The sequence below is a fragment of the Poecile atricapillus genome, chromosome 13 (genome assembly GCF_030490865.1).
Source record: "Poecile atricapillus isolate bPoeAtr1 chromosome 13, bPoeAtr1.hap1, whole genome shotgun sequence".
Lineage (NCBI taxonomy): Eukaryota > Metazoa > Chordata > Aves > Passeriformes > Paridae > Poecile > Poecile atricapillus.
This window is the reverse complement of record NC_081261.1, coordinates 14,260,595-14,285,108: the sequence shown is the minus strand read 5'-3', so window position 1 is coordinate 14,285,108 and position 24,514 is coordinate 14,260,595. Positions and strand designations below refer to the sequence as shown.

General features: G+C 40.5%; 1 protein-coding gene across 3 annotated transcripts in view; it reads left to right on the top strand.

The window, feature by feature from the left end:
• SLIT3 (slit guidance ligand 3) overlaps window positions 1–24,514 on the top strand; it is a 468,211-nt gene that overhangs the window by 391,562 nt on the left and 52,135 nt on the right. For all 3 annotated transcript variants that reach the window (XM_058848842.1, XM_058848841.1, XM_058848843.1), the window contains exons 25-27: window positions 3,120–3,191; window positions 7,591–7,754; window positions 11,450–11,574. In XM_058848842.1, coding sequence (XP_058704825.1) covers window positions 3,120–3,191; window positions 7,591–7,754; window positions 11,450–11,574 — 361 coding nt within the window. The remainder of the gene's footprint in view (window positions 1–3,119; window positions 3,192–7,590; window positions 7,755–11,449; window positions 11,575–24,514) is intronic.

Genomic DNA, 24,514 nt, shown 5'->3' with positions numbered 1-24,514 from the left:
CATTTTTTGCCTCTATAGTAAATACAGTAAATAAGTGCTTTGAAAATCAGAATAATGATAGCTGTATGGTGCACTTGGTCTTTGACAGATATTTCATTCTGAACTCCTTTTCTTAGATTTTTCAGCACAAGCCCAAGTGAGAAAACTGCAGAGTCGGCATGTTTATGTTTAATATCTTAATATCTATCAATGTTTACACAATCAGGACTTTAATCTCAGCCTTCACATGGTTTATCCATAACAGCAGCCAAAGGGTGCTGGGGAGCACAGGACGTAAAGTCTGGAGAATTTTTTTAATAAGCATAAGTTGATATCAGTAGGTTTTTGAGCCAAAGCTATTACAGTGAAAAGTTGTGGATTTGTTTTTCAGTTAATTTGTCCAAGGCTAGTCTTCTTAGAAACTAAATATAAACAGATTAAGGAAGATGAGATTGAGAAAAATTATAAGTATTAAGACTCTCTGGATGGCCTGACAAGATTATTTTAAAGATTATTGTGTAACCACATATTTTCATATGTGACTTAGTTAAGAGGCAAAGTCCAAAAATCAAAATACTTTCTAAGGTCACTAAATAATTGTTCATCTTATAGTTAGGGGATAAAATTACCTACTGAATATTCTATTAACAGATACTCCAGTTTTACTGAAAACTGATGGATATTTCTTGCAGTTCAAAGCTTAGACAAACACTAATATGTTGGATGATAAAGCTGTCACCAATAATCTTTGGGCACAAAGTTTTTGCAGTACACTTTCGTTGCTGGGTGCTGCACTGACTTGACCTGACAGAAGCATCTGGGTGTTTCCTTATTATTATATTTTTTGTTTTTAGGCATAAGAGAATGATCCCTTGTATTTATCCAGTCAATTTGTGAAAGCTCTGCTGTTGTGAGCGTGGAGCAGTGACACTGTGGCTTTCCCTGGCACCTGAGCTGTGCTGGTTCCTGCAGGGTTGGCACCCTTGGGGGTTCCCTGGAGGTGTTTGCCCCTGATGGGTTGTGGCTCTTCACAAAAACACATCCCCCCTGTGTCTGCAGTAACCCAGTGCTGTGGACAGTGGGCTGGCAGGCAGGACGTGGGAAGGGTTCAGAAAAGAAAAACAAACAGAAAACCCCAGTCCAAAAGGATATGTTGAATTCATTTCCTTCCCTGAAGACAAAGGAATAAATTAGTGAGATTCTGTGTAGAAGGAAGTTTTGATTTCAAGAGTTCTCAAGTGTTCTGTTACTCTGTCCTCCAGAGGAGATCCACATCACCTTAAGTCCATACCCCTGCTGTTTACTGAAGTTTAGACAGGGGGATCCCTAGAAGTTGTGCTTTGAGGGAGAATACACACATCAGTGTGTGTGCTTTAACTGTACTAATGTGAAAAATTTTATTTGACCATTTGCTTATAAGGAGTTTTGGTATAAAAATGTGTTTCTGATGTTGATCCAAGAGGAAAGATTTTGTTGCACTGTTGAATTCTCTTGCCACTATTTATTATTATGAGTTTTAAGGGGGGGGGGGTTAGCATTTGTCATTTCATTTTAGTTACAAGAGTGATGATGTTGTTGACATGATTTTTTTATTAAAATGCAGGCACTTGCATCCATGAAACACCTCAGTGTAATAAAGCCAATCCTTCTAAAGTTTTTATTTGATGGGTTTAACTTTTTGCAGATACATGTCTATGTCATTCTTCAGCTTCTCTTGGATATTTCCAATACACCTAGAAAAGAAATTGTACTCCTTCACAGGATAAATGTGACTGATACAACTCAAAGATTAACATAAGTTGTCTGTTTACAGAAAATTGTCTTGCAGTTTCAAAGATTTGCAATAAGTTCATTATGAGCAGCTGCTTATTTAAATGTGTTCATTTCATTGACCATTTTGATCACGAGTGGTTGACTAGACTTCCTCACACCAACAAAATACTCCTTGTTTAATATCTGTGGGGTTTGTCTCACTCAGTTGGTCATTCTGTTCAGAATTAAGTGAGTGTGTTTTATCTGGAGTTACTGTGTGGGAGCTCATATCCTTCCTGTTCCTGTTCAGATTCATTTCTTGGAGATACACCCTTATATATGCCAAGTTATTATTAATAGTCAAAACCAAGGAAGGCTTAAAGGGAAATTTCAGAATCAGGATGTTGGAAGGGCATCATGCACATCCTGGTGCAGCTGAAAGTGGTGTCAGGGAAGAAAGGCTGCAAAAATCAGATGCTTTGTTTTTCATTTGGGGCTATTGTCTGTTTCCATGGGTTGAGATTTGGATTGTTTTAAACTCAATGTTTCAACAATATGTACACTCACAGAACTAAAAACTGTGATTGCTGTGTCAGCAAAACACCAGGTAAGTTAGAAAATAAATGACTCGAGGGTAAGAGCTGCTCCAAAACACACAGCAGCTTTCTGTTTTCCACCCTCCTCTGCCATGTCTGGGGCACTGACAGTAATTCCCATTTATGCTTCCCTATGTAGCCCACACACAAATGTATTTCTCAGGAAGGAGATAAAATGGGTGCTTGAATTGTCCTGGAAACAGTGGAGAACCCTTTCACTCCTTTCAGAAGTCCTGAAAATGTTGCTAAAAGAAGATAGTTTCTTTGCACAGCGTGAATAATATCCTAAAACAACTGATTTCAGGTGCTTTCCTTGGTAGCACAGAGATGTATTTTCTACTGTAAGAACAGCAAAGTGTGGCTGTAATTACCCTTGGGGACCCTTGCTCTCTCTCCTAGGATCTCTCTGAAGTCAATACTTAATTTAACTTTCACAATTCTTATTTCCCCTGCTCTGTTTTTTCTGTGCTTCTGGCTAATGGGATTCTGTAAGAGAACACGGGTCTGGATGTGAGGGTCTACTTGTCATCAATAGGTTTTTAATAGAATAAATGGTATGTCACCTTTTTAATTTACAGCAGCACTCACCAACAATTCTGATTGCATCATTGTTTTAAATGCCAACACCTAGAGGGAGAGGTGATAAAGCATGGAAGTTCATGAGTTGTGAAACTCAAAGATTAACTCCCAAAGAATCAAAATTAAATATGCTTTTTAAGCATCAATTCCTTCAGTTGCAGGGAACAGATAAAATACTGTGGTTTGATACCTTCCTGCTTCTCCCCCTTCTAGGACACTCCATGGAAATGATATTTCCAGTGTTCCTGAGGGCTCTTTCAATGACCTGGTGTCCCTGTCCCATCTGTAAGTACTTCTGCCTGACTTCATCTCTTTGATTGATGGTTTCAGATTTGTAAAACAGCACACATTGGTAGGATTGTATAGCTGTTTTGTTTTTCCTGCTCACTTTTCATAATGTGCTCTGGATATTCATAGTGCATCTGTTCAAAGGAAATAAAAATTTCTGGGACCTGTTGTTATTAGTTATAAAAATATTTTCCTAAGGAAAACCAAATGAGCAAGTGTGACAGTTTTCTCTGCTGTGGACTTTGTGTTTAAGGTTTTCTTTCAGCATTGTCAATGTGAAATGCAGAGCATATTATGGTTTGAGAGTGAGACAGGAAACCTCCCACAAAGAGCAAATATTAAGCAAATGTGAATTCTTTGCTTAATAAGTGTCATATGTTTTGCATACTGGAATGTTGTCAGTATATGGACTTGTTGATGAATCACTACTACAGACATATATATTTAATCAGATGGAAATTGGTCATTTCACAGCATTAATACTTCATTCCATAGTTTGCAAAAATTATTAGGCATTTCAGCTTTTTGAGGAAATTAATATTATACTGGTAGAGGGCCAGGAGACTTTCAGATGCAGTTTAGTTGATGAAAGACAAAGAGCTGCAATGGCTCCAAACTAAACTTGAGTGACCAGAAAATGCTTTTTCACTGAGATAGTGTGTGATACTTTACACTATTAGATAATTGATGTCAGAAAAGCAATTTTGTGCAGCAGGTTTCTTGATTACTGTCCTCAGTTAATCAGAGGGCTGGGGATGTGTTGGTCCCTCTGTGAAGTGAGTGGTTTCACAGGCTGATACAGATGTTTTCTGCCTTGATGCTGATGTACACACAAGCTGATATGTTTAACATAGGTTTATATCTATTTATTGTCTCTTTTTAACCTTTAACATGCCTTCCAGAACACTTCCCTGAACACCAGATTCACATTGTATTTAAGTATTTTCTGGATAGCACCTACATTCCTGGCAGCTTTCTGTCTTTGTTCCTCTATGAACAGTAAAAAATCAAAATATCTCAGATTGGTAGGGACAGAAATCATGAGAACTTGGGCAACTTGAGTAGAAGAACGATCTTCTGTGTTTCCAGCTTACACCTTGGTATCATTGGTTTTGCACATTCATTTTTCCTGTTCCCAGTTTAGTCAAGTAATTTTGTGTGCTTGGGATTGAAAGTGTGACTGAGCTGCAGCCCTGTACCTGCTTTTGGAAGTGCAGTGACACCTTCCATACTGGGAATCTGGCTGCTGGGGATGTTTTCAGAGCTCAAGGAATAAACATATCGTGTCCCATTTGTTTGGATTTCCCTCAGGGTTTACATTAAATGAAGTGGAGATCCAATTTTCCTGGGTAAACCGTTCACCTTAGGGAGTGATAAAATCCCCTTTGGCCCAACACAATCTCTGCAGTCTTTCTGTTTAGATATATGTGCTGCCAGAAATGTAAAATACACAAAGCCCAAATGAACAGTAATAAATAGGATCCATAAAATAAATAAGACCTGTCTGGGGTGTAATTTGCACAGTTGAGCAGTTGAATTTTACAGTGCAATTGTGCTCTCCAGTTTCTTAAAGAGGATCCTGAAACTTTTAGCAGCCACAATGAATTTTTTCTTCACATGCCCGAAAAAGCTGTGCTTACTCAAAACTGAGTCATATGTGATTGAAAATAAATACATTTTGAGCCCCTCCTGATGCATAGATCTTCAAAGAGAAAGAATGCATGCACTTGGAGTCAGTTTGGACTTGCTACCCATCAAATTCCTAAAGCATGGGAGAACAAAAATTTGTCTTAACCGTGCAAGGTGTGGCTGAGGATGGGATTGGTGTTGTGGCAGGGCAGAGCTGAGTACCAGGCTGTGGGGAGGATGGTCAGCCCAAGCCTCCTGTGGCAGGACAAGGGGAACATCAAACTGGCTTTTACAACTGCACAGAGATGTTTGTGTAGCACAGACAAAACTATTGATTTTAGTCAGAGTCTTTTGCAATAGTTTTGAGTTGGTCTGTAACTGGAGGGACAAAAGTGTAATCTAGATGGTCCAATCACTTTCTCCAGAGCTGTTTAAAGCCTACAGGAACATTTTCACCAGATTTCCTTTATGTCATGAACATCATCTCACTCCAATGGAGATATCATAACAAACTACATAGCTTTAGCTCACTGAATTTGGAGGTAGGTTTGTATGTGCTGTACACTGCTTTTGTTTATTATTTATTACTTTATTTAGTTGAATCAAATAGTTGTCTATTTAAGCCATGACTTTACTGATAATAATAAGAATCCTACAGCACTCCTGTAGGATCATGTATAATATGACTTAAAAAGAGGCCAGAATCTTTTGGGATGGAACTGGCACCTTCCCAGTTAGGTCTGTTCCTGCAGTTGTCCTCACCCTTCACTGATTCAGTGTCCCAAGCACTGCCCACACACAAACTGACCCCATGGCACTCCAGGGATTCCACAAACCCTCGGCAACAGATGATGTTGAGTACAGCAAGTATTTCCACCTTATTTCCCATAAACAGCTCAGATTTCTAATCCTGCTGAATTACTCCAATTTTTATTAACTGCCTATTAAAATAAGTTGTCCTCTCCTCTTTTTTTTCAACGTTATCATGGATTGAGTTGTTTTAATTGACTTTATTCAGAGTTTCCCCTAAACAAAATAAGTGTCTGAACAGAAATATCTGCTCAACATTTTGAAAATGCTGCTGGTGATATTTCGTTAAAGCAGAAGATATTTTTACCTTCTGGAAATATTTTGCTATAATAGGCAACAAAATTGAAAAAGAATGTTAGAACTCATGAATGAAAATATGAGAATTATCTCTAGTTCCTAGAAATAATTTTTTTAAAAATAAAAAAAATACCCAAACCAAACTAAAAAAAGTAAAATGCAAAAACCCCCAAACAAAGCACAAACCACAAACAGAAGTGTGGAAGGATACATTTCTGAAGTTGTCAACAATATTATTAATAATCATTTCTAGTGACTATATAACATCTTTATTTCTAATGTAGTTTATAAATATTAATTAACATGGTTACAAGCTTTCTGTTGTCCTTCTACTCACATTTTATATTTGGCAGTTTCTCAACACTAAAAATTTCTCAGCTTTCACTGCTGCATTTTGTTTGACCTTGGACAAGTGAGCCAGTTGATCACAGTTCCAGGGTCAAAAAGTCAACCCAGTAGTTTTTTTCCATTGTAAGCAGTGGATTTACAGGAGGAGTGGATGGATATTTTTTAATGCTGAGCTGCAGTACACATTTAATTTTGATGAATGAGCCCCGGCCAGGGTTTGAACCCATGAACTCTCATTATGAATCTGTCTAGGGCACAGTGGGTTCATTAGTCACTCCAATAGAAATGTATCAACAAATTTACTGAGGTTTCTATCTTAATATTCTGCCTGATATGTTTTTATTTGAAAGTAGCTTGAGTTTACAGTACCATGTTAAAAATAGTTTATAGCATATGCAGAAATTTTAAAGTCTAAAAACTGATTTGGATCATTGCTTCTTTAGTATCTCTTCCTTGTGCTATTCTTTATTTAGTTTATTTTCCTTTCATGTCAGTTCAGGTGTTGTACAGCTGAAGTCCTAAGCTGACTGTGAGCAAAATAAATACAGACTTTCAACATGCATTTCTTCACATTTTTAACAATTAGTCGGCTTCAAACTGACTTTGCTGAAGTGTGAACTTTCTTTGTAATTGACTGATTGCCTGAAAATACACTTTCTTTAAGAGAAAGAGAAGTAAAATTAGTCAAGGCAGCACCTGAATTTAAGGTAAAAAGGTTGGTTTTCTTTTGGATAGATATTCATGAATAAAGGAAAAATTCTGAGAATTATAACTGTACTACGTAAATGCATCCTTTTCAACTATTTGACCTAACTCAAATGATGGGTCAAGCAGCAAATGTGACTTCAAAGTCATAAATAAACTTAACTTTAAGACACTGGGATGCAGTTTGGAAAATGGAGGTGTCTTCTGCATATGTGTTTTGTCTGGTGAGGTGTCACTGATGTGAGTCATCAGATCCAAACTAAATTACACAATTTGGTGTAGAACACGCTCAGGAGGGACAGAGAATTAAAGGGAATCAGTGTGATAAATTTGATGAAAGCAGTATGTCTGGTGACAGTGCTCAAGCACAATTATTTGAAAAAGGGATTTCTTCTCGGGTATTTATACAACTTCCCTAATAATGATGGGAAGAAAGGAGAAGAGCAGGAATACTGCAGGAGATAAATCTAAAATCCTTCCTGAATGCTCATCAGATCTTTGCCGTGTTGGGGAACAAAGCATCCCTGTAGAAACATAGACTAAACTGTGCCTGGTGTTTGTTATCTTTGCCAAATAAATAATAACCTGTGCTGTTTTGCACCACGAGGGCTCTGGGCACCAACCCCCTGCACTGCGACTGCCACCTGCGCTGGCTCTCCGAGTGGGTGAAGGCGGGCTACAAGGAGCCCGGGATCGCCCGCTGCCGCGGCCCCGAAGCCATGGTGGACAGGCTGCTGCTCACCACTCCCACCCACCACTTCCAGTGCAAAGGTAGGAGCCAGCTGGCACCCTCTGCCCTGTCCTGCACAAAGACCCTCACCTCTATACCCTTGGTTCTGCGCCTCGTGGGGGAGCTGGGTTTGGGTTTTGTTCCCCGAAACGTCAAGTTCCTTCCAGGTTGTGTTTTCTTGTGTTCCCCCCAAAGTGCAGGAAATGCAGGGGGCCTCAGAGCAGTGAGTGCTCCTGATGCTCACACCAGGTTATGTAATGGCATGTTGGCATATAGGGCATTGTTAGAACCTACTGGAACAAATAATTCATTTTGGTCTGTGACTTACCCCCAAAAAATTCCGAAAAACAGAAATATTATAAAAACATACGGCACTGTAGTTATTAGGTATGTTTACTTGAAAACCAAGAAACTGAGAATTCTTCTAGAAAGCAAATATTTACCAAAAGTACATTTTCATCTGCTGATCTGCAAACTGCTCCCATCAGCGGCAGTTCAGAAACTGCAGGTTATGGAAAATGTGTCACATCTGAATTCAGTGTGCATTCATTCAGGAGAGGGTTGAGGGGCAGCTCTGAACAGTTTGGGGTACTCAGGGACAGGACTGTACTGCTTTAGAGAGCACTCAGATGATCCACTTTTTGTGGATTAAGTAAGTAGCTCATTAGTGAGATTAAGACATATCTCTATGTTCTCAAAAAAAAAAAAGGGTTTTGGCAGTTTGCTTAGTTTACCAACAAGGACTTGGAGATGGAGCTATATTTGTGGTGGAAAAGATGGATCAGTAGCCTCTCTTAGAAATGGAAATGAGGGTATAAAGCCTGTTTTTATGTCTCTCAGAGTGCCATGCCCGTTTACAGCACTGCCTGGCAGGGTGATTTTATAGGTGCTGGAATTAAACTGCTGAACAAACAAATGATGATGTTGGGGTGAGATTAAAACACAGGTTCCCAAGGCCGAGCTGAATTTTATGTCCTTTCAAATATATCTTTAATAACTGTAACCTTATAATTTAATTACTTTGAAATGTCAGTCTCAAAACTATCAGAACTCTGACCATAATTATCAAACCACAGACTTTACAATTATCTCTCAAATCTGAAGTACAGGTATAAGAAATACTAAAAATACCAAATAATGCACTTGTTCCCATGAAGTGAACCAAAGAAAATAATTGATTTTATATATTAAACAGGATCTGAAAATTAAACCAGAAAGAGAAGCTGGATGTCTTCTTCATTCTGAACCTGTGATATATCAGGAGTTAAGCTCTTTTTCTCTCTAAAATAAACAAGCCACTTAGGCAAGAGATCAGTAAATCTGTGATCCAGGATATTAGATGTAGTTGTTTGCTTCCTATGCAAATATTAGATTGGTCCACTGGAGAGCTCATGTTCTTTCTAGTATCCCAAAAGTCTCCATAGCTTGCTTTATCTGAACAGAAAAGGAGAAAAAAGGTGTTGATTTGGAGTTGGTCTTTGCACAAGCAGAAACTGTTGATGGTCTGGACAAGTGTCAGTAAAGTTCAAGAAGCTCCAGGCCCTACAAAAATTTACCTTTGCTCATGAAAATAAAAATGTTTTGAAAAGCAGTGCATGATTTGGCAGTTTCATTGCACCCCATTCCCATTTCAGGGAGTGCTGAGCCCTGACCCCCAAAACCCTGAGCCCCAGCACCAAGAGCTGGCCCGTGCTGGGCTGGGTACCTTGAGCTGCTGCGTGAAGGTCACACTCAGATGTCCTCTGTGACCTCCAGGAACTTCTACATTAGGAAAAAAAATTTAAAAGTAGTTCAACTTATTCTTGGTAAAAATATGTTTTTAGCCTGTGCCTGAGCAGGAGGTTATGTCTCAGCAGAGCCAAGGAAATAAAAGTGTGTTATGTGCAAGTCATGCAAACTCAGCTCTGCTTTTTATTAACTTGCCCTCCCAGCTATGCAGTAGAGGAAAGGAATGTGCTGGGCTGAGGGCATTTTGCTATATGGATTTATAAATCAAACCCACAAGGGCAAAGTAATGAACTACTTAACTGCTAGGAACTAACACTGTTCTTATTAGCTCCTACATTGATTAGCTTTGATCTATGCCGTAGAAATAAATGGAAAATGTACATGTATTACGAAATAAATAGTAGAACAAATTCTGGCTTACTGACCTCTAAATCTAAAAGAGCAACACTGCTGCCTGTCTCATGAGCTCTCAGAGGAGCCAACCTTGTTTATTCTTTGTATATTTTACCATGAAGACAAATGTAACTCAGATATGTCACATTCCAGCCCCTGTCAATGCCAGGAATTCAGTTTTGATTTCCTCTTGCTGTCCTACCCCAAAGGTAAAAACATGTATGGCATGTAGTTAGACATCAGCACAAAGACAGAATAGGATGGGAACAGTCCTTTATTTAATATTTGGAATTTTTCTTGCTGTGTATTTTCCCTCATTACTGCCTGTGCACTGCCAGTCAGTCCCTGATGGCACCACCATCACTGCAGAACCAGGACACAGCCCAGCTGCTGTCACCTGAGACCCTTCAGAGCCCATTTCTGCCCTGTTCTTACCCCTGCTGCTGCTCTGCAAGCGTTCAGAGTAAACAGTGAAGGTTTATAACTCATGCAGGACAATTCAAAGCAAATCCCTGGCTGGAAAGGATTTCTTCATCCCTAGTTCTGGTAACTCTGGAGCTCCACCTTCTCTTGAATATCAAATTTAAGCTTCTTTTCTTCACTTTCAGGATGTTTCACACTTTACTCCTTCTTACCATTTATCATGCAGTAACAGAAGCTCTGTGCCCACTTCTGATTAGTACAGGACCAATTTTAAATTATTTTAAAATGTATTTCCTTGAAAATGAAATAAAATTATTTTAAGATCTTTACTGCCTGATATAATTTAAGCCACTTTAAAGTGCTAGGTTTTATTTTTTACATACAAAAGCCAAAGAGTTAATAGTTATTAATATTTGAAATGTAGCCATTTGAAAAATCACCATGTTTTAACTGTGAATATAACTGTGACTTTAACTGCCTAAATTAGGTTTCTGTAAAATCTCAACCATAAAATATTGATTGACTTGGGACCCCAAATGTAATTAGTGTTTTTTTAGTCTGTGTTTGTTTCCCTGCTCACCTACAAACTTCACTGCTTCATATGTATTTACCTGCATGCATTTATATCTTTGCATATTTTGGCTTTATTGCACTTTGTTGAGATAGCTCAGTGTTCATCATTTTTCTGGCCAGAAAGGGAAAAAACTAAGTTTCAAATTCTGTTACGATTAAGGATGTTAGAGCACTTTGCACCTAAATATTCCCATAAGCCTCTGACTAAATCTGTCTTGTGCATGGTTTTTATTTATGTTGTTGCATCTGCACTTTCATTCTTGTTATCAGCCACAGAAATGTCAGGTTACAGTTCCCTGGGGTTGCTGTTACAGGATTTCCAGAACTGAGAAAAGGAGGAATTGCTGAAAGCCATATATATATATAACCCACTCCCTGGAGGTTCCCAACATGCTTTTTTCAGAGCATATGTTTGCATCTTCAGGAGAATATAAGCATCATTGAGACTTTCCTAGCACTTGATTTAAGTACTTAAAGCCTCTCTGATCCCTGGGAATCCCATGGTGTCGTGCAGTGCAGCTGCAGCATGTGCATTTGTGCCAGTGCTTGGGGAAAAACGTTTGTGTGTGCATGGGAGGCGTTAATTTTGCAATCCAATTCTCTGTGTTTGCCTCTCCAGAGCCGGTGGATCTCAGTGTTGTGTCCAAGTGTAACCCCTGCCTCTCCAGCCCCTGTAAGAACAATGGGACGTGCAGCACTGACCCCGTGGAGCTTTACCAGTGCACTTGCCCTTTTGGTTTCAAGGTATGACTCCAAATGAACTACATGAGGAGCAAGAAACTGCTCCCCATCACTTGTGGTTCTTTAATTGTTGTGCTGTGAGAAGTTAATTTTACAGGCACTGGGCTCCTAGGTTCCCTTGCTCGAGCAGGTTGTGTGTGTGATTTTCCAGCTGTGCCCTGCCACAGATTTCATCCTGTGCAGTTGGAATGGCTTTGCTTTGTGCTCTGACTACACAGATCATCCTGAGAAACTTGCTCTGGTTGCCACTGTTTTGAGCAGGGTGGTTGGGCTGTACAATCTCCAGAGATCACTTCCAGCCATGGGCATTCTCTGATTCTGTGATGTAGAATCCGTGTAAAATGGTGAGTTGGTTTTACTCTCCTTTTAGTTTCTTGTTTTCTGCCAGCAACAAGATCCACCCATTTCATAGGCTTCCAGCCAAAGGGAAGGCAGTTCAGATGAGAATTAAGGGCCAGTTTGGTCCATGGTGGCAGAATGTTGACACCTGCTAGTTTACATCCACCTTCCACAGTCTGATGAGCAGCAGGGTGATCCCTGATCAGACACAACCCCTAAATCAGCTGTCTCTGAATGCAGAGCACCACAGAAGGATCTGCAAGTATGAATCCTGTGGATTCCAGTCATTGTGGGCTTCCTGATAACACACTGGGAACTGAGGAAAGGGTCACTGAGTAAAGCAGTTTCTTCAGCAGTGATGGATAACTCCCCTTGTTCACACTGCACCGTGAGAGCTTCAGGACACCAGGGCTCTGTCTCAGAGCTGATGTAGCTGGAAATCCAGCTCAGGAGTCAGTAGCTGAAGGATTAAGTAATAAATGAAGCATATGATCTGTTCACAGCCGGGGGGGTTGCAGGTGCTATGGCCAAAGTAGGCTGCATCCTGCAGATTGGGATTTTATTCGCCTCTTTGGATATTTCTTACAGTCCTGGTCAGCTGAAACAGATGCTCATAAAACACAAAGTAATAAGAATTATAGGGGGAAAAAGAAGGGCAAAACCAGACATACATGTGGGAAGTAAGCACAAGTATCCGTGTGTTAAATTTAAGGTAGGATTTAAGAATTAATTGGCACTGATGATATCACCATTTCCTTTCTCTTTTTCCTGGGATGCATCCCAGAGTAATTGATAGATTCCTGAAATGCTGGGAAAAGGAAAATATAAAGCTTATTTCTTCTGTTTCACCCCAGTGCCCCTACACTTAGTGAATAACAACAGTTCTTCTAAATAATTGAAAAAGGAATTGGAAATTTCCTGTCCTTAGAAATCTTTCTACCCATTGGCATGTCAACTAGAAACTTTTCTAGGATTTAAAAGACTGTGTTGTAAAAAATCTCTTCACCTGAAACTACTTGATAACAACCTGTTTATCTCCTCAGATTAATAAGAAAATGGTCATATTAATTTGCTTTTTAACATAAATTATGTTGAATTCTTTAGGTGGGAACTTGAAAAGTAAATTATTTCAGAACTAGCAGGAGAACACATAAGTCTTTGCATATACCTTACTCTGTAAGACATGTATCATGGAGCAAGTATCCAGGTTATTCTAAGTAAAATTGTGTTATGAGCATATCTTTTTTTTTTTTTGACTCTTAGATTTTTGTTTGCTGGTTGTTGTTCTGTTTTTTTGCATTATCCCTTACTCACAAAGTCACTGGTATAGATACATTTATACTGCTGGAAGACATGTTTATAAAGGGAAGATTTATTAAAGAGAAAAATCAAGAATAATCCTCTAGTTTATCAGCACTCTGTAGTGTGCATTAAACCCCAGGATGCATCATTTTCCTTGGAAGGCTTTTGGTAAACACTTGATGTGACTCAGTTTAAACATCTCACAGAGCATCCAGCCTTCCTCCTCTCTCACACACGTTCTCAGGTGACATCAGTGTGTGCATGAAAACCCAAAACCACTGTGAGCTTGTAAGCACCAAGCTGCCAGCCAAGCATGGCAAAGAGCAAACAGAGCAGGCATGGCACTTGGAGCAGGGTTTAAAAACACTGGCTAACAGTTCAGGGAGAATTGGTGGAAATTTAATAAGCAAAAAAAAGAACTGTGTGTCTTTACCACAGGTTTTTGAATAAAAATGAAATATGACAGGTCCAAATGCAAACCATATGAAAGGAGCACTCTATCTACCATGTAGCTCTCCACCAGAGATTCATGCTAATTCAATAACAATACCTTGCTTCCTTCTCACCAGCCAGCACCAAACAGCTCCATCCATCTGGAAGCTATTTCCCAGACCTTGATAAATTGCCCTAAATCTGCCCTCTCAGCATTTGTTTTTCCTTGTTTGATGTAGATTTTCAAAAAATCCTGTGTGGAAGAGTGCATCAATAAAGTGAAAAACCCACCCTTTTTCCAAATTTAAGCTGACAGCTTCATAATGTTCCCTGTGAAGGGACAGGCATTACAAGCAGCTTTCTGGGGTTCCTGTGCTCATGCCAGCCTTCAGAAAAAAACAGGGCAGCCAGCAGAAAGAGACCTAAGTTACCAGAGTGGTGCCTGATGGATCAGAACATTCTCCCAGTTAACTGCATTCTCAAAAGCTTGTGGTCTGGTTTTTGCTGTCACACTGATGACGGTTCCCTCTCTTACTTCTCGTGCTCACAGAGATGTTTTTGCTATTGAATGTATACTTTGTGGTGCTTTTAGCAATTTTAGTGCTGCCCTCGATGGTTTGGGTAAACTCAGAAGTGAGATAAGTCAGGGACCACCTGAGCTGTGAGGCTGGAGGGCCCCAGGAGTGTTTGATGAGACAGAAACAGAGATTGCTCACTCAGGCAAGGCTGAGCTGATAATGATCTTTGCTGCTGCTCTCTCCTTAAAATGGGTGATGAATGTGCTTGCTGAAGATAAGCCATGGTTGGAACAGGGCTGTTGTGGCTGTGCTTTGGGGAGAAAGCCCCAAGGAGTGGGATATGGCACCTCCAGCATCCAGCAGGGTCACAAGCAGGAGCTCCAGGGTGCCACCAGCACTGTCAAGAACTGGCTCTCCATGTTGTAAAACTTGTGTTTCCATATTAAACACAGACATTGGTGTCATTCTCCGGTATATTTGGGGGTTTTTTTCTCTTCTCCATAGCATTCTTTGAATGATTATTTAAATAGTATGTGTGGTTTAGATTGTAAAGTCTGATTTTAAGTAGAGAGATGGAGCTTTCTCCTGCTGGGAAAGCTACTGGCCACCTGCAAGAGCCAGCATGTGTGAGTGCAGCTGGGGCTGGGAAATAGATAACAGGAACCTGCCAGTTCATTGATTCTGTAGAGTGTGTGGCTTGTAAGTATTCCCATTGATACTGCAAAATTGAGTCCATGGGTGTTGGAATTCAAGAGATTAATCAAACTTGCAATCAATAAGCCACTGGAAAAAAATTCACTTGAATAGCTGTAGCAAAAACTAAGGTGAATGAAAGCAACACTTCATGTATTTTGCAATTGCTGTATTCTGAAGATGCCCTTTTGGAATTTTTTGGCTGATTTTTGTCTTTTATACTTCTTAAAATTGAGGTAGCAACAAATAAAGAATAATTTGCTTTCTTTCAAATAGAACTATTTGTAGAACTGGGGAAAGAGTTTAGAATGTTTTTTTGTTCTGCCTGAAATGAAAGAACATTGCCAGTCCAGAATGGGAAGTGCAGTGCCTGCCTAGGAGTCTGCACAGCCTCTCTGATTGTACTCTCAGGTACAGGAGCCAGAGCTGCTGGAATTCACATGTTTGTCACCTCTGGGTTCTGCTGTCACTGACAGCTGTCTGAAATGGAAAGTGAAGATAGGTAAAACTGGCACAGCTCATATCCCACACTCCAGGCACCAGATGCTGATGCATGTCTGTGGTAGAGTTGCTCTAAATTTTATCCAAATCTGTTCACCTCCCTGTTGAGTTCAGCCAGTGTCCTGACTTTTCTTGCAGCCCTGTGGTGTCTTGAGGGTTCAAGCAATTTCACCAATCATCCAGGATGACAGATACAATTGGAAAAATCCTGGATAAATCTCTTGGGCTTTGGAGAGACAGCATTCTTTGCAGCCAGACTCTTGTGGTGGGAGGCATTATAGTGAAGCCAGAATGATATTTAGTGAGGAAGCTGGCTCCGAAGTTCTGCTAGGAATTTGGCTCTTTCCCCTCCCTACTCCCCATGCCTGGTTTTTGTCCCTGGAAACAAGGTTAGAAGTGGAGGGTCTCAGAGCAGGATATCTCTGGGAAATGGGGGATTCACACATATCCTGTGTTGTGCACTGATACAAATTCTGTGCCAGCACTTGAAGGGGTCAGTGCAGCTGAGCAGGAGCTGTGGCTGCTGAGCACAAGGCTGACATGAGGTTTTCTCAGCACTCTCCCTGTGCCACAGGTGCTGCTCTGGCTGTAGCCCTGGCTCGTGGGTGCCCAGGGCTGTGCTTGGAGCAGGGGAAGGTTGCTGGGTCTGCACTTTGCCACGGGAGGTTCTGCTACACAAAGAATCCCTGAGAGCCCTGCAGCAAGGGCAGCTTGGGGAGGATTCATCACAGAACTCAGCGTGGCTGTGGTGGTGTTTGCTCACCTACAGCCACCCAGGGCAGCTCTCCAGCTCAGGGGCCAGACAGAGACTATTCCAACAGGGCAGTTTCTCACTGATGCTGACTTGGGTGGGGTTCAGTGGATGTAACCCAGTGTAGAGTTTGGCTGCTGCTGTGTGAATCCCGTGCCAGCTTTGTCAGGACAATGCTGTGTGCAAATGCAGCTCTGTGTTTTTGTGTCTTTGGCTCCATTAACACGCATCCTTCGGCGCACAAATAAATCTCCAAGCTGGAATTGCAAAGGGAGAAGAAATTGGAAGGGACTCCAAGCAGCCTGCCCTCATCCACATGAGCCAGGAGAACAAACTCCTCTCTCTGCCTCCACGTGTTGTTCTGCCCTGGCCTCTCTTCTCTCCCGGTGTCAGGGTCGGGGGGACAGGCGCTGGAATGTCAGCTCAATGCCAAGATTTTCGTGTAGAAGAAACCTGTGCAGCAAAATGCTGCTTGTGTGAGGTGGTTCTGCCTTGAACTTTCATTCTATGAAATTCTCCTGGAGTGTGTGTTTATGTGATCTGGGCTGTTTTATTTTTGTTTGATCGTTTTAACCATACTGAAAATGCTTATTAATGAATGTCGAAGAAGCATTTTCCACTCATAGTAAAACAAAAGAGAAAGCCTTCAGGGATGAGAGGTAATGGGTGGTCACATGAAATGAGTAGATCTGTATTTATGTGTGGATTTTTAGGGCAAACACCAGTGTAAGCAGTAGGTGGTTATAATTTCATATGAAGCTCCTGGGGCAGAAAAAAATGCAGAAATCATAATATTTTCTTCCACATGCTTATTCTGTAAAATTTACCATGCAGCAGCCAGACTTATGTTGCTTGCTTTTTGCCCTTTCTGTTGTAGTAGATCTAAAGAAAATGGAGATTTACATATAGAAGAGCATAAAATGAAAGGCTTAGGGAAGGATTACCACCCCAGTGGCTGGCTGAAGGCGTCGAGGCAGGAACACACCCACCACAAGCCCTGTAAAAACCCACTCACGTAGTGTGGCAGGCCCTAATGAGGGCTCTTAACAATAAAGCCAGCTCTGAAGAAGTGTTTTGATTTTTGTTAGGCCAGCAAGAAAGCAGATGTCGAGCAGCTTCAGACATTCAGTATGCTTGTGCAGTGCTGCACCAGGAGCTGAGCAGTTCAGGGCATGGGGAGCTGGACCCACAGGAGGGCACTGTCATGTTCATTCTGTTGTCAGCGTGGATTATTCCCCCCTTCTTTGGTTTTACTACTGTTTTCCTGTGCTAGTTCCAAATGAATGACCATACTTCCAATCTTTCTTTTCCCAGGGTAAAGGAGAAGTTTTTATTGGCATTTACTCCGAATTTCAGGCTCTTGTTCTTATGTTTGCCTGGTCCTATTACACTAAATAAAAAATTTTCTTCCTTTGTGGTTTTTCTGCCTTTCAGGTGATTGCTGGTTGCTATAACTCTGCTTAATCAAGTTCTGTTTAACCAGGTCTTAATTTTCTGCATCCCACCATTTCTGCATGATTGAACCAGTTGACGTAGTTGGCCACAGCTGAAAATCCTTATTGTAAATTTCCTTGTGATTTTCTGTCATCTGTTATCCTTGAGGCTTTCTTGGCACTGAGTGTACTCAACGAAATGGCTTTTGGGTTTCTTTTGTTGTCCAAGAACACGAACAGAGATTGTCCTGGGAGGTTGATTGCCTTATTTTCTCCTTTCCTTTGGAGATGATGGAATTGATGAAGTTGCTATAAGCAGGCTAAGATGAAAAGAAGAGTAAAGCCACTTCTGTTAATAGAGATGATCTAATTCCAAACTCATTTGGGAATTAGATTGGGATTAGATTAGTGTAGGGATAAGTGCACAAACACTGCAGATAAGGTTGTCCCAAAGCTCTCTGACCCCCATGGTCCCTGTGGTCCCTTCCTCATACTGCTGAGAACCTCTGAAATAAACATTGGGCTCTTGCCTTTCATAGTGAGCATGTTTCACTTGTTTAGTGGTCTGAAAAATTCATGTGCACATTTGATTCTGAAATCAGTGCTGCCTTCTGGGCTTACCAGCCAGTTCAGCCCGCTATCAGATTGATTTCAAACAGGATTGCTGCTGTCTCTGAGCTGGGAAATCTTGCAGGGGAAGCTTTGCAGTTTTTCCAAAAGCAAAACAGATTAAACTGACATTTTTGCTGAAATAATATGTATTTCAGTGTGAGACCTTTTATCAGCAGAGAGCTGTTGCAAACCAAATGCCTGCATCCTTAACAAACAGAGATGTGCCAGCAGAAGGTTCTTCCAAGGCACTGGGACTCTTCCAGCATCTTTAGCTCGATTTATTTCAGAAACCCAGTGATCTTTTTGGAGAGGTTTTTTAATCACATAATCTCTGCCTCATGTTAGGCTTCGTTGGGTTTCTGTTTGTAATGTTTGTAGTGTGCCTCCTCTCCAGGCAGGCTGTTCAGTGGCTGAAGTATTAGGCATAGTTAATTTAAAATACAACAATTATATTTTATTTCTTAAATCACATTGATAGTGTTTTTGTTATCTGTACAAATGTCCAGTCTTTATAACTTTCTCTCCAGAGTTCACATTGAAAAAGAGTCACTGACTTTGGATAGCCTGAAAGGGAAAGTTTTATTGTCACTGCAAAATGTACTTTAAAATAAATAGGCACTTAAGTATTTTGAAGGTACTAAAAACACTATTCTCATTCATGAAGACTGGTTGAATCAGAGACTACAGAGGAAATATTCAGTGTTGGATTTACATCAAATATATTAGGTTGTATTTTATGTATAGAGTCAACCCTCAGCAAAATGAACTATTTTCAGTGTCCCTAATTTTCTTCTGCATCTCTCAAAATGTTCACACAACTGTCTGGATCTGTCAGTTGTAACCTTGGAAGCTCTGGAGCACCTGTCCCATCCAGTTTGGCACCTCTGGACTCGTTTCAGAAATGTGCTGTGTGAATTGACTCCGTGATGGATTAATGACATATCTCCTGTCATTGATTAAAAGCCCAAAAGACCATTGAAACCCAAAGTGCTTATGTAAGGAGAGGTTTAGAAGGGCAATCAGGATTTGCATGGTAATTAATATAATTACAAAATAAACCTCAAATGCCCACAGAGAATTAAATTCCATACTCATAGGAGAAGAACCAGAGTTTTTAAAAAATGATATGATGAATCCTTGCACTTTGACTTTGACAGGCATATTCTTGATTACTAGCTGGAGAGGTAATGGAAGGTGTATTATACCCTGGAGGGTCATAAATCTTTCCGATTTAAATAAAATGAGGCTTAAGAGAGCAGAGTTTGCCTAATTTGCTATAAATTGACAATAGTGATTTATTAACAAGGACAAGGAAGTCACTAAGAAGTGCTGCTGCCATGGCCAATATTGTTTAATCAGATGCCAGATGAAGCTAGACTGGCATAGGAGGTAACTGTACAGTGCTGAAGATGGTGGGTTTTAAGTATTGTCTGTGTTTTTACTTCCTATAGTAACACTGAGAAAGTTTGCAGAGGGAGCTAAATCAGCTGAGTGGTGGGAGGGGCAGCACAAGAACAATATCAGAGTCCCTTCTTTTCATAACCTGCCTTCTGTGCCATTTAGCAAATAGTATTTCTAATGTTTCTGAGCAGCAGGCAACTCTGGTAGTATGGATGTGTCAGTGTAAGTGCAGCTGTATAAACAGAGATGCTGAACTGAAAAAATAATTCAGATTGTGCTAGGTAAATCCGGATTTATATTAAAAAACTTTTATTCCAGACTAGAGGTGGATGAAATAAATTGATTTTTCATGTTAAATTAATTGGTTTCTAAACAGCAGTCCTCAAAAGGCACAGTTTTATTACTCCATTGGGATGGGTGACTGAAGAGAAAGAATTAATTCATCCCCAGTGTGAGTGGGGATTTGTCCCCGAGGTGTGGGTGTCTGTAGCAAGGTCTGTGTTCAGAAGGAGGAGTCACGAGATTTTTGTGAACAACAGATGATCAAATCTCTCAACTTCCACCTGGCAATCTGAAAGCAGTCTGATCCAAAATTGCTGTGATATTATCCGTGCCTTGCCAAATAATTTGTATATATGCCTGAGCAGATGGATCTCACTCACGCCCTGCCAGCTCTTCTAGTTGTTTGACCTTGCCAATGAGCATCAGATGCATCTTTTCCAGATTGAGGCTTAGCCATTATGTCCAAGGCCAGAAAGAGCATAAAGAAGGAGAATGGTATCACCTGGATGTGCTGAAGAGCTTCACACTACTGTGTGTGGATAGCAGGGTGTCAGCTGTCTGTGTATCTGAATATCAGCACAATCAGGAGATCAGTTTCAGATGGCCTCACTGGTAAAATAACACACCTTCCCAATGCTGTACTGTCCAGCCCTTCCTTTAAAAGAATTTAGGTTAATTTTATATTTTGAAGTTGGTTCCATTCTTCACACTCTTTACAACATCTGTAATTATTTGTTAGCATTCCCTTCCCCGAGCTGTGTTTGCAGGGATCCACCAAGTCCCTCATGCTGCAGTTAGCACCAGATGCCCTTCTAGCTTCCATAGCTGCTGTAAGACTTGCAGTACATGTAAAACTTCTTTTTATGATCCCATTATATCAAATACTGGGTTTCCCTGCCTTGAAAGACTCTGAAATACACAACTGTGAATAGAACTTGAGAGAATTTTTCCTACCGAACTTGTAACTTAGCGTGTTGGCTGTGAGGCTGAATTTATGGTATCGTGTTTCCTCGGTCAATTATGCAAAATTCTTCTTGTTTCTTCTTTGTATTTATGGCTGCTAAATGTGTTTATTACAGGGAAAACTGCTGAATGCCTCATTCTTTTTTCCCAGCTTAATTTTCTAGTGGAATTGAGGTTTATGTGATAAAACTTTGTTCATGAGACATCTCATTCCCTTCCTGCCCTGGAAAATTTCAATTTACCTTCTAGCTTTGACTATTTTTGGCAGAGGGATAAAGGTTTCAAGTGGTGATAGAAGTCACTGGTGAAAAATGCTATTAGGTAAAAATTAACATCAGTTTATACCTTATTGAATAGCTGCATGGCACAGCTTCAGGAAAACCTTTGATCAAAGTTCTCACTTAACTAAGCATGAAAGAAGTAAAACTCAAAGGAAAAAGCTGCGTTTAAAAGTTCAAACTGAATTTGTTTTCTTTGCTGTCTATGTCTTCTACTGCTTCTGGATTCTTCCCCCTCTCCTTTCCTCTTGTCCTATCCCATCTCATTTTTTTCATATGAAGCATCAGGAAACCACTGTCACACACCACATTTAGCCCTTCCCTCTGCTGCTGGACCTTGCAGGCCTGAATTCAAGGGCAGGTCCCACTGGCACATCCAGGTGTAGCAACACTCAAGTGTGTGCGTCAACCTAGATCAGAATAATTCAGAAAACTGATAAAATCCTTGCCATGCTCTGTAGGAGCAGAGCACAGCTCAACCAAGCAGCTGCAAGTCCATTTATTCTTCATTTCCCAGGATTAGGAGGTCAAAATGTTAAAGCTGGCAGATACTTGTAGGTTGGAATAACATCCCTGGATATACTCGTGGAACACAGTGTTCTTCTCTGTTATCTTTCTGTGAATTTTCCTTTCAGCCTATCATGAAGTGGAAGATTTACTAAGCTTTTCTCTTAATGTAATGGTTTCTTATTAACTTCTGACCAGGAAACCCATAAGACAAGTGTTTTAATGTTGGTGAGACTAAGAGTTGGATGTGGATGCATTACTCCCACAATTAGGAATGTGAAGGACAGAGTGTGCAGTACAGTGTCTCTGTAGATGTAATTTTGTCTGTTTTCCCTAAAAGCTTTAGCTGTATTTAGACCTTGATAATTAAGTTGTTTATGAAAATTTCCTGGTTCTTAATTTAAAGTCTCTATCAACTATATTTGTCTTCATTTAGTATTTTTACTAAACACATGAACACTACCATCTGTTCTCCACATATACCATCTAACTAAAATTTATTATGAACACATTGTATGTTGTTAACAAGTCGAATAAACTTTGGTATTTCTGTTGTAAAGCTCATTTTTCCAGCATGCTGTGAAAATCTGCAGTCATTGAACAGGGCTGTAATTAGCTGGAAAGAGGTCTCCCTATTCACAAACCAGTGAGGTTGGATGGATTCCTGCCTGTCTGCAGGTGTCTCCCTCACTGCCCAAGTCCTGTTTCTCCTGCAGTGATGGTTTTATACACCAGGAGGTTTCCACCTCCTGCCTGTGGTGAGCTCTGTGCTGCCACCCCTTATCTGGTGTTGGAAACAGGAGAAGGATCACGTTGGGATGGACAGAGTTCAAACCTCTGCCATGTGAGTGTGTCTGAAACTCTCCATCTACACAGACAATACTGACTCTTGAAAATTAACTGAAAAAAGTATTGAAGTGGTTGAAGCAGTGTCAAGGCAAATGAGTGCTTTTTTACTCTATTATCCCATGTTCTTCCTGCTGAGGGTTCTTATTAGGTTTTGCTACTTGTTATTGGGTGTTTTATTGATCATGATATAATGTTCCCAGTATTGGATCCTTGTAAAAGCTGGAATTTGGCACAGCAGTGCTGAGGAACAACTTGTAGATACAGTAATGCCCAGTACGGGTAATTTCAACAAAGAACTGACTCTTTCTATGTATGGTGAATAGTTCTGTTCTCATTCACTGAAATATGGAGCTGGAGCAGCCCAGATAAAGTCTGGACCAGCTGAGGTACTTCAGCTTTAAAAGGGCAGCTGGACTCTGAACATATATGTCTTCTAATAAGTTGCAGAAATTTCCTGTTTCAATGCCTAAATCTTTCCACTCCTACAGAAAATGAGAGAAAATACGTTGAAGTGTTTTGGATCTGATGCTTTCCTATCAGACCAGACAAAAATTTATTGTATCCTAAAAAAGCTCTAGAAGTGAAATATTGTGCACAGAGGGACCTTCATCCTCTTCCTGTGAATTGCTGAGACAGTCCTATCTTCTTGCCTGTCCTTGAAACAAGTCTGCACCTCTATTTCTGCTTCAGACTTCATTAAAAGGCTCTTTAGTCTTGAAGCAAATAGACAATATTCTCCTTTGTAACAATAGTTATTTCCAGGCAATGTGACTCAAGGAGTATTTCCCAACTCAGAGATAAATTAATTTTAGTGATGCTTGACAGCAATTCCATTTTTCCAGTAAGTCTTACTGTAAATCGAGACTAGAGAATTGCATTACTCATTTGAAAGATGTTTCTAGAATGTCTTTAGGCTCTTCTGGGTAGCGACAGTCTCAGACAGAAATAAAATGGCCTTGCTTTGCTGTAGATTTATTAGTACCACTATTTTCTGCAGCTTCTCTCCTCTCAGAGTTCTTTGTTTTTCAAAGTCTTCTTTCTTAGAGAAGTTGTACTTGCTTTGTGGGCTTGCAATGTGCTATTGATGAAGTCAGCTCCGAGAAGATAATCCTCAGAGAAGGATTAAGTGTTGTTTGCCCATTTATTTCAATGAGTAAACTGAGTCAGAGAGACACTAATTTTCTTAAAGCCACATAGCAGCTTAGTGTATCAACTGGTTCAGCAGCACATTCTAATGGGCTTCCATGCTGCCTGAGGCTCAAGAAGCCAATAAGTCAGCCATGTTCAGGACAGAAATGAGAGCAGAATTTGTCACGCAGAACTTCATGTGCCAGTGCAAGAGACTGAAAGGTCTGATCTCATTTTAACATTTATCTTTATTAAATTTTTACAAGAATGTTCAAATTAATCTGAGTAATTATAGTGGAAGTGATGGGAGTGTTTTACATGGTGTTCAACTGTGACAGAAATCTTCAGAAAAACAGATGCTTTGCTGCTTGCTCTGCTTGGCTGCCAAGGGTTTAGGATTTTAGTGATACACAGGTGAAGAGTTTGTATGAAATAGAAGTAGCTGATGTTAGTGAAGTATCTATATAATAATCAATTCTTTAGGGACACAGGAAAAGTATAAAAACCAGCAGCTTCACTCCAGTGAGGTGGTAAACAGCCAGGATTCAGGGCACAGATGGACAAGAGATGGGCAGTGCTGGAGCAGGGTGGGAGCGGATCAGCGTCACCGTTCCTCGGTTCGCATCCGCAAAGTGCTGCGGGCCACATGGTGCCAAAATAAAACCTGCGTGAGCTTCCCTCGGCGCCATCCCAACTTTTGCCTGAGACATTTGGGAAGTCGGGATTTCAAATGGAGAAGGACAGGCTGCTTGGCACACGGAGCAGGGATGGAGCACAAAGCCTCTGTGCCAGGCCTTGGGTGAGGGCCGTGCGTGCTGCCGGCACTGCTGCGTTGGGGGATGAACTCACAGCAAGGCACGGGGTGACCAGGCCTTTCTGTTGTCCTTTGGAAGTGTTTCTCTTCTGGTTCAACTGTGGAGAAGTCTGTCCCTCTTTCCTTGTATTTGCAGAAAT